Consider the following 11107-nt stretch of genomic DNA (forward strand, 5'->3'; position numbering starts at 1 on the left):
GTGGACCTATTACCCTTGTCACATGGATTCAAGTTAGGGTTCAGGTTGCAACTTTAGTTTGGAAGGTTATTAATCATATTTTCCGGCCAGTCTCTTATCTACAGCACATTGACTACATAGCTTCAAATAGGAAAATAAATAGCTGATGAAGAGAACACCTGAATGCAAAATTGGCTGCTTTTGTTTTATATGCAGAATAGCAATTCTACTTTTCAGATACACTGGATGAACACCCTCTGCTCCTCCTGAACGCATGCGCCTCAAGAGGACTGTGACACTTTCTTACCTGTACAGGAGGCTGGTGAGCTGCTCCAGGCCTTGTTGTCCATACATGTGACCCTGTGCTCCCCTCTCAATGTGTACCCTGGAGAGCAATAGTACTCACACCGTGAATTAAAGTAAGCACCATCTACACATTTAAACCCTCCGTTGACTGGCATGGCAAGGGTAGGACATCGCTTTTCTGCAAGAAAGAAAATTGGATACTTATATTATTTCTTAGTTTATGTTCATAGATTCAGAATCCAGAAACTCTGAAAGCACACACTAAAATGATGATGGAAGCCAGGCACCAGTGGCTCACACCTGTAATCCTAGCTACTCAGGAAGTTGAGATCTGAGGATTGTGGCTTGAAGCCAGCCAGGGCAAGAAAGTCTGAGACTCTTATCTCCAATAAACTACTAAGAAAACGCTGGAAATGGTGCTGTGGCTCAAGTGGTAGAGTGCTAGCCTTTTCAAAGGAAGTTCTCGGACAGTGCCCACATCCAGAGTTCAAGCCCCAGAACTGTCCCCTTCCTCCCTCCCCCAGGAAAAAAAGAAGCAGATGGAATAAGAGAAGTGCATGATTGCTTCTGCATCACACGGAAGAGACACAAAGCTTCAGGCCAGACAGGCATAGGTTGGCCTCTATCCAAGACTGTCTTAGACTGACTTTCCCAGAAGGGGAGCCTGAGGTAAGAGATTATGTAGAAATGGCTAAGACAGGAAGTGCTCCTAGGGAGAAAGGAAGTAGGACCAGGAAGAAGAGGCAGTCAAGCCCTGTCAACCACTGCCTGCTCCTGCAGGAGAGCTTCTTGAGGCAGCTCCCAATGTATCTGCCTCTAGGCAAGGAAGCTGGCTTTTCTCAGCCCTTTTCATTCAGTCAGGAGGAAGCTTCTTTTTCAATGCATAGCTTACAAAATTAAGAAAACTGGGGTTATGAGGTAGAGTTGAGAGGAATAGAGAAACATGTTTAAAAGGGTGCAAGACGCATTGTATTATTCATAAACGACTTTGTGGAATGGCAACTCCTTTGCAGAACTACTTAAAGATAATAAAATATATATTTTAAAAATGACAAGTAGAACTGCAAAAGGGAGAGAGAGAGAGAGAAAGAGAGAGAGAGATAGCAGTTTCTTACAAGACCTCTGAAAAATCACCTTCCTTTTCTTCCAGGAAGGTTGAAGATTTCTTTTGTCTTCTGAGCAAGTCACTTAGAAGCTGTGGGAGACATATTCCAAACTGCTAAAAGGCCACCAGATAAACTGAGTTAATTAACATTGCTAAGTGTCTACCAGTGCCACGAGCTGCATAGTCTCTATGTCTTGATCACAAGATTGCAGACTTGAGCCTCAGTATCCTGAACAATGCTATGAAAATAAAAGCACCCATATGGACTATAGCTGCAAAACTTGAATGTGTGTGACCTGCTTGGCAACCTATAGATACTCCAGAGGTGGTGGCTGTTTTGAATAACAAAAGGTGTCTACAATGGGCTTCCCACCCAAATGGTGGGACAAAAGGTGAACTAATTCAGCAGTGATACTCACTAGACCCTATGTTGGAAATGAACCCTACGACTTGGGGAAAGGGAGGAAAAAATTGGGAGAAAGTGAGGGAGGAATGACGCTGTTCAAAAAGAACAATACTCATACTGACTTAGGTAACTGTTAACCCTTCTGTACATCACCTTTACAAGACAAAAAACATTTAATAAGTAAAATAAAATGGGCTTCAACAGTACAGCACCACGTGCATCATTCAAAATGAGAGAGAACTTTTCCTGAAACTAAAAGTCCTTGAAGCCCCACCTTCTCTCCCAGGCCCATTTCCTTCTATGGACCAAGAATCACTTCTTCAATGATTCCTGCTTTTCTAAACTCCACACTTTTGAAGAATACTTTTTTTTATTGTTTTATTTCATGTACCCTTCCTTCCTTCCACCCTCCTTCCCTCCCAAAGGAAGTCTGAATTTGATTGGCCCTGAAGACCTGACACAGGACTGGGCTACTCACGTTTGCAGATGGCCTTGTCTGACCAGCGCTTATTTGGCTGGCAGGTCACCTGAGAAGAGCCTTGAAGTTCGTAGCCTTTCTGGCAGCGAATGTCACACCTGGCTCCCAGGGCTGTTCTGTAGTATCCTCCAAGAGGGGCCCTGCAGTACACATCCCCATACCTCACCTTGATGGGGGAGCACCATGGGGTGTCTAAAATAGCAAAAACAAAGGGGGAAGATAGAACGAGACATCTTGAGAAATTCTATTCCCTCACTCTATGCTCCCAGGCCTGCTGCAGTACAGATTTCCAGTAGTGCCCCATGTTTGCTGTGTCTCTGGATACGGAGATTATGAATGGGGGACTAAGTGTCAAGCATGGCTAAAGAGGAGCTCAAGTTCCTCTGTAACTAGCTGTGAGATCTTGGGAAAGTTACTCCACTTCTGAGTCAATGATGCTGTTCAAGAAATGCTTGGTGTTTTCTAGTATTACCTGTAACTAGATATGACTCTCTTAAGGGTAATCAATATTGTGAACTCAAACCCTAGCCATCTATACATAGTTGGGAGGGGGATGCGTCAATAATTCATTAATTTCGACTTCTTCCAGCTATACACGTTCTTTGTAAATCACAATACTGTTGTTTACTATTTTGCACTAGGCTGCTTTTTTTCTAGGCTTTTGCAACAGGGTATCCTTTTGGTTAACAGTTACAACAATTGCTCCCCACAGGGAAACAGCCCCACCCCCACTTTTCAGATGTCCTCATTATGCCTCATTTACGTTAGAGAGAAACACCTTCCCCAGAGGACTAAATGATAGGGTGTTTGATTTTGTTCTCACAATTAGAGTATAGCTAAAGTGAAATAATCAGTCTTAACCTATTCTGTGTGTATATATTTGTGGCGGGGGGGGGGCGGAGAGGGGGGAAGAAAGGCCATAAAACTTAAGGGCAATGTGTTTCTGTGTTTCTTTGATGGGAAAGTTCTCATAGTAGCCATTGCATCAATTTCTCACAATCCGTGGGCACCAGTGAAATTCTTTCAATGTGATGTAGAAGAGCTGCTTCCCTACACTGCAGGTCTCATGAGTCCCCAATGACAGTTAGACTAACGGTGAATGGGGTGAGTAGGCCATCATGTGGCCACAATGGAGAATAGCACCTTCCTAGGAATTTTGAGGATCTGCTTTTGATAGCTTTTCAGCTCTGAAAAACAGCTGTCTTGGGCTGAGAAGGTGGCTCAATGGTAGAGCGCTTGCCTTGCACGCATGAAGCCCTGGGTTCAATTCCTCACCACCACATAAGCAGAAAAAAAAGCCAGTGCCTGTTGCTCAAGTGGTAGAGTGCTAGCCTTGAGCTGAAAAGCTGAGGGACAGCGCCCAGGCCCAGAGTTCAGGCCCATGACCAGACCCCCCCCAAAAAAACAGCTGTCTTGTTCAGATCTTGTACATAATGTGCCCCACCCCCCACTGTTTTTTTAAAAAAAAACTTGGGGCTTTCACTACTTCTATATTATTATCATATTGTTTTTCTCAAACAGCTGCAAGTGGATCCTAAACTCAAGTAACTATTCCTGGACTTTCTGGGTAAAAGTTTTATCTTGAAGGACATTCCCTAGAATGGAATAAACTTGAAGACTTGTAGAAGCTCACACAAGGTATACAGGCTTTCCTTGAATTATATTTCCTTTCTCAGATTGTGTACTTATAGTCTCTATGTACTACCTATACCTATGACTACATGTAGTCTTAGGTATGATATATGTATACAAAGACCACATATGTCAATGCAACATGGAACTAGCAGATTTGATGCCTTATTCTCAGGCTTCAAATTCTAATAGTTCTAGTTCCACATCCAAAGAAATCAGTGCTGTTGTCAACATGTGGTGAAATAAATCTTGTTTTCATTTATTTGTGAACGGAATTTCTTTCTTTTGGATAACATCCCAAGAAAGCTATTGAAGATATTTTGGCAGTTTAACAGCCCTAGACATTTCAATAATAATTCGATAATAATTTAAATGTTAATGAATGATCTGAATGCAAAGTGTGCATGAGCATGTGAGTTAAAGTAAATTAACAAAATGTTTAACATTGAGATTTAGAAAAAGGAAGTGCCTGTGCTGCTTCATTTAAGACAAGGTTTCCTAAGTAGAGATCTAGATTGATTATTGAGGAAAGCTTTTCATCCCCCTGAGCCAATGTGGTAAGCATTCTAATTAAATGGAGATCATAAGGTAAACAGCATAGTGGAACAGACTAATGAGCTGCTCATGAAGTCTGGATACAAGCCAAAACACCTGTTTAGACTCAAGTGCAATGTGAGCCAGCTGTGTGCCTCAGAGCACATCACCTATCCTTGGTTCCATCCTCTGTAAACCCGGGATGATACTGACATAGCTCTACATGTTTTCCCCCTCCCTTCAATTAGTCTGAATATAATGGTATTCAAGGAAAAGAACCAAAGTAGTGCTCACTTGCTATGTCCTGAGAATACAGTGAATATTAAGCACATTTTTGTTTGTTATTCTTTTTAATTTAATTTCACTTAATTCAAAACCTTTTTTTTTTTTTTTTTGGTCAGTTGTGGGGCCTGAACTCTGGGCCTGGGCGCTGTCACCTTAGCTCTTCAGCTCAAGGCTAGTGCTCTACCACTTGAGCTACAGCGCCACTTCCTGTTTTCTGGTGGCTTATTGGAAATAGGAGTCTCACAGTCTTTCCTGACAGGGCTGGCTTTGAACAGAGATCCTCAGATCTCAGCCTCCTGAGTAGCTAGGATTACAGGCGTGAGCCACCGGCACCCGGCTGAAACCATTTATTAAGCTATTGTACTCTGTTCTGGGGCTTGAGATTGTAGAGTTAAATTCTTGGCTAATAAAAGTTCACTTCCAACTTTTCAAATTAAAAAACTTAAGGACTGGAATGTAACTCAGGGATTGATCACTTGTCTAGCATGCAAGAGTCCCTAGATGAAGTCTCCATTGTAACATAAGACAATACTTTAAAAATGTTTTTTGTATAAATTTAATGTGTATGGAATGTTTTGATATGCACATATGTGGTAAAATTATTACTAATAATAAGTAATTTAACTGAAAATAGAAATGATCTCCTAGGAAAATTTTATTTGAAACATTCAGAGAAGGTTCTAAAAAAGAGAAGTACATCATTTCTCCATCTGGTCTACCTTCTACCTAGGCAGTGAGGGTGAACACTGGCCTGAGAGCACTGGGCAACTCAAACAGTGTATATGAGGAGGCCTAGTGCATGCATGTGCTTTAGGGAGACTTTTTTCTACAAGGAATTTAGAATGCAAAGAGCTTTTCTGTGTGTGCCTATGCTGGTACTGGGACTTGAACTCGGTACCTAGGCACTGACGCTTAGCTTCTTCACTGAAGGCTGGCACTCTACAATTTGAGCCACACATCCATTTCTGACTTTTAGATGGGTAACTAGAGATAACAGCCTCATATAGATTCTCTTGTCTGGGTTGGCTTCAAACTGTGATCCTCAGATCTCAGCCTCCTGAGTAGCTAGGACTATAGGCATGAGCCACCAGCATACAACTACAAAGAGCTTTAAAAGTTTTTAAATTAATTAAAAAGGTTAATGAATTAGAGCACCTCTTTACTTGAAACATATGATTAACAAACTCGTGCTTGGCTTGAGTGGCTAACTCCTAGGGTTTGAAGATAAGCACTGCAGGGAAGAATTTTTTTTTCATCAATAAGTCAAAACAAATACAGTATATAGCAGGCAACATGCCCGGGCATAGGCACTGAACTCAAGCTATTCTTTAGAAAGATTGTCCACTTCCTCAGAAAACAAGTAAGGGTTACTTTTTAGCCAAAGGCTGACCCAAAGCTCCTATAACTCAGACATATCACAGAAGATTTGGTCAGACTCCTCTTGCCAAAACCCAGACCACTTTCCTGGGCACAATAGAACTTGATTAACCAATTTCCCTCCAATCCTTCCTCCACTAGAAGAGAAAGTAATTTGAAAAAAGAAAACATTTAAATTTACCTTTACTTATTTTGCCCCCAGGGATCCCTAAACTTCAGCAGTCGAAATATTTGTGGGCATACTTACCTGAGCCTGCACAGAAGTTTCTTGATTAGGCTTTTTTATACCTGCTGGTGATAGATTGTTGGAAATATATAGGCCTGGAGTTCTTTCTCCTTAAGTTAAGCTTCATTTGAGCAACACACTTTACTTATCATTTTTTTAGGAGCCATGCTGGGCTCAGAAAGAGCACAATAAGCCAAGCTTGTGAAAATCAAGTTTTCTCATTCCCCATTCAGTGCAGTACATTAGCAGCGCTTGGTCCAGAAGTGACCTTGGATGGTTTACTCTGGATGATTCTGGCTGTAATGTATGAATCAGGCAGAACTATGCCCTTGATTTTCACTTTCACTAGCTTGAGCTTGCCTTTGCAGAAGTGAGGGCAGAAAAGAAACAGGAGAAAGAAATGACCATGGGGGTGCTGAAGGACAGCACTTCACTGATTTCCTAGTGTTTTGCTTTTTGGGTTGTTTTTGTTTTGTGCTTAAATAGGAGGACATATGCATTTATTTCTAAACCTTGGTCCTGGATAGGTAATTCAAATTTCAATGTGCTGTCTGGCCACTTCATTACAGTTTGCTCTGCAAGGCAAAAAGGCAAGTTCTCCTGGCATCAGCAGGTCCTCATTAGCACAGAAGCAAAGCAGTCACCTTCATATCTAGCGTGAGAATAATCGACTTCATGGTCTTCTAGCGGTGAGTCTCCCGATCCTACAATACAAAAAAAGAACAGAAACGGCAGCAAGAAAAGCCACCCAGTATGGACGCATATTTCAAAGCACTGCCTTGGCATAGTCCATGCAAGAGATGCTATTAGAGTGCAGAGCCTAGAGCAAAAGCCTCTGTGGCCATTCACGAAAGGACAGGGGACCTCTCAGAGTGAACTTGGCTTGGATGAGATAGGCAGAGCCAATCCAAATGAGCCTCAAAAGGTTTTGGAATCACCACATGCCAATGGAAATTCTGGAACAGGGAAAGAGGGAGAGAGTCAACTTCACTCTGAGAAGATGCCAATGTATATGGGATCTCATGCCAGGGGCGATGCAATAAAATGTGTGTGACTCAGACTCAACCCTCAGTGTCTCTAGCAAACCAAGAAAACTCAGAACCGAATGCTTATGATACCTGAAAAACAGCTCTTCTTGTGAGATGAATTTGGGATAGTAGATAAAAATGGAAAATGTCTTACCTTAATAACAAAAGATATGCAAAGCTGTTTGGGTATATGTATAGGGAAAGAGGGCTGAAACAAATGACCTGGATGTTTACTCAGAACCCCTTGGGCTGAAGGAAATTTTTTTAATGAGTCTTACTATCTTAAACAGCCCCCAGTCTATGAGTGAAAGAATGCTGTGTTGGATTTTTGTTTGTTTAGCTATTTGTTTCGTTGTTTTTGGTGGCACTCCTGGGGCTTGAACTCAGGGCTTGGGTGCTGTCCGTGAGCTTCTTTTGCTTAAGGCTAGCACTCTTCTACTGGAACCACAGCTCTACTTCAGGCTTTTTTGATAGTTTAGTGGAGATAAGAGTCTCATGAGCCAGGTGCCAGTGGCTCACACTTGTAGCTACTCAGGAGGCTGAGATTTGAGGATTGCAGTTCAAAGCCAGCCCAGGCAAGAAAGTCTGTGAGACTCTTATCTCCAAAAACCACCAGAAAACCACAAGTGGCACTGTGGCTCAAGGGGTAGAGCACTCACCTTGAGCTGAGGAGCTGAGGGACAGCGCCCAGGCCCAGAGTTCAAGTCCCACAACTGACAAAAAAAAAAGTCTCATGGACTTTGCTTTCCAGGCTGGCTTCAAACCTCAATCTTCAGATCTTTGCCTCCTGAGTAGCTAGGATTCCAGCTGCCAGCATCTGGATTGACTCTGCATTATCTTAAAACAACTTGTTTGGAAGTTGAAACAGTGTTAGCATATTGAACATTAAATTCCAGTGAATGGTGAATATTTCAAACTTGAAGCCGTAGAAGGTCTCAAGCTTCAATATAGTCACCTTAAATCTAGGCAACTGCCCTCTACACATCACAGTCTAATTACTGATGTTGGTACCATCTTGAGCACACATGTACCTCCAGGTACCTGCCACTGTACTACTAGAGAAAGACCCTCTCCTAGGAGGCTATTAAAATCCCTACACAGGATGAACATATGAGTCATGGTCCTATTTCACTTGGTGGTCTGAATGAGGCATAAAAAGTATGGAAACTGAGAGTGTGTGTGTATGGGGGGGGGTAGTTGACTGGCTTATGTCCACTTGGTATAGGTTCCTGTGCCAATGTAGCCCATTTCTGTGTCCTGTGTTGCTACTGTTCCTCATCTGATTTCCAGCCACCCTGGCCTGTACCCAATTCTGAACTTTTTATTGTTTCACATCACAAACTGAACATGAAACCAGCTATGCAACTTAGAAACATGAAGTAAACCATCCTGCTCATTTTGCCGGATCCATTGTGAGCATGAAAATCTATCCCAAGAATGCTCCCTTACTCAGCAGGCTGATGTTTGAGCATTGCAGTTTGAAGCCAGCCTGGGCATTAAAGTCTGTAAGGCTTTCCAATTAACCAGCAAAAAACCAGTAGTGGTGTGGCTCATGTGGTGGAGGAAAAAGCCAAATGAGAGGACAACACCATGAGTTCAAGTTCCAGTGAAAAAAACACACACATGCACACACACACACACACACACACACACACACACACACGCACGCACATATATTATGCCTTCAGACGCCATCCTGGATTAGCTTGTCCAGAGCACTTACTGTACATTCCATCAAGCTTTTTTCTGCCTTGTAAATTACAAGGCCTTCCTGATTCTTTTCCTCCTTTTTTTTTTTTTTTTTTTACAGTACTGAGCCTTGAACTCAGGGCTTCTTGCTTATTATGTAAGTGATCAAGTACTTGTGCTACATCCTGAGACCTTTCATACTCCTCTTTGGACATTGTCTGGGCAAAGCCTTTCTATCAGTTTGCCATTTGGGCATGTGTTTCTCAAGGGTCCAGTTTGGGTCCTTTTTTTTTTTTTTCATCAGTTGTGAGACTTGAACTCAGGGCCTGGGTACTGTCCCTGAACCTTTTTGTGTTCAAGGATAGCACTCTATCACTTGAGCCACAGTGCTACTTCTGGCTTTTGAGTGGTTAACTGGTGATAAGAGTCTCATGGGAGCTGGGAAGGTGGCTCAGTGGTAGAGTGCTTGCCTTGCATGCATGAGGCCCTGAGTTCGATTCCTCAGTACCACATAAGCAGAAAAAGCCGGAAGTGGCACTGTGGCTCCAGTGGCAGAGCGCTAGCCTTGAGCTGAAGAGCTGAGGGACAGCGCCCAGGCCTAGAGTTCAAGCCTCATGACTGGCGGAAAAAAAAAAAAAAAAAGGTCTCATGGGGACTTTTCTTGTCCAGGCTGTCTTCGAACTGCAATCCTCAGATCTCAGCCTCCTGAGTAACTGTGATTATAGGTGTGAGCCACTGGCACCCAGCTTGGGTCCTTTATATACCTTTGGAATTTTTCCCCTGGACTGTTACATTCATGTACTTGACTCAAACTAACCCCCATGTAATCCATTATTTTCTCCTTTAATTCCAACCAGGCTAGAATTTTGAATAATTCAAAACCTATTCCTTTTCTCATCACCAAATCAGCACATCCTTCAGCATTTCTTTCAGCATTTCCAATAACACCACCTTCCAGCTAGTCTGTCACATGGAAAAAACTTAGCATTTTATTCTACACTCTTCTTCATCTACCACATTCTGCTTCTAACCTTCACTTTTGAATCTATTCCGGAAATGATTCTCACACTCTTCTCTAATTCTCCATTTCAAAAGACATTGTGCGCTAGGTTGGGCAAATAGGTTTCTTTCTCTTTTTTAAAGTTTTATTTTTTTGTCAGTCATGGGGGCTGAACTCTGGGCATGGGCGCTGTCCTTCAGCTCTTCAGCTCAAGGCTAGCACTCTACACTTGAGCTACAGCGCCACTTCTGGGTTTTTTTCTGCTTTTGTGGTGCTGAGGAATCAAACCCAGGGTCTCATGCATGCGAGGCAAACACTCTACCACTGAGCCAACTTCCCAGCCCCAAGTTTTATTTTTAATTGACACAATAAATGTACATATTTATGGAATACAACATGTTCTTTTGATACATGCACACATGGTGTAATGATCAAATAAGATAATTAATATAATCCTTCAATGTTCATCATTTCTTTGTAGAGAAAACATTCAAAATCTTGTTGCTATTTTGAAATATAGATTATTCTTCACTGTAGCCACCTGGCTGTGTAATTGAACACTAAGGCTATGCTCAGAAAGACTAAGAGGACATGTTTTTTCATATGTGGATTGCAAACCCCAAATACAACCTCCCATGTAAGCATACACAGAGGCATATGCATATATATGACTTATGAGTCATATATATGATATATATATGATTTACTTGACTAAAGTATAGTATGTACAGGAGTGAAACTCCATGGATTAAGTCTTTTGAACAATTAACAGTTTAAAGAAAAGTAATCTGACATGAGATTGTAGTGGAGGGTGCTAATGGGAGGGGTGGGTGAATGGGGACAAATACAGCAAGAATACTCAATGTCATTATGTGATTAAAGAAGTAAAAATGTGAAATGGGGGGAAAGAACAGATGGGAGAAGGGAGAATGATGGAACAAATGACCAATCAAGAGGTGCTGGACAATTAGATAGACATGTTACATGGTAACCTCCTTGTACAGTGTTTTGAAATTCAGAAAATAAATAAAATTACACTATATTTTTAGAAGAACACTGGAA

At 41.9% G+C, this 11107-nt stretch overlaps 1 protein-coding gene across 1 annotated transcript in view; it reads right to left on the bottom strand.

The window, feature by feature from the left end:
- Srpx (sushi repeat containing protein X-linked) overlaps nt 1-8475 on the bottom strand; it is a 30391-nt gene extending 21916 nt beyond the window's left edge. Inside the window, exons 1-4 of the mRNA XM_042702468.1 lie at nt 8388-8475; nt 6973-7032; nt 2275-2466; nt 287-463 (exon numbers count right to left, since the gene is read on the bottom strand). Of these exons, the coding sequence (XP_042558402.1) occupies nt 287-463; nt 2275-2466; nt 6973-7032; nt 8388-8475 (517 nt within the window). The remainder of the gene's footprint in view (nt 1-286; nt 464-2274; nt 2467-6972; nt 7033-8387) is intronic.
- Between the last annotated feature and the right edge of the window lie 2632 nt (nt 8476-11107).

Source organism: Dipodomys spectabilis, unplaced genomic scaffold, assembly GCF_019054845.1.
Source record: "Dipodomys spectabilis isolate Male_0828 unplaced genomic scaffold, ASM1905484v1 ptg000324l, whole genome shotgun sequence".
Lineage (NCBI taxonomy): Eukaryota > Metazoa > Chordata > Mammalia > Rodentia > Heteromyidae > Dipodomys > Dipodomys spectabilis.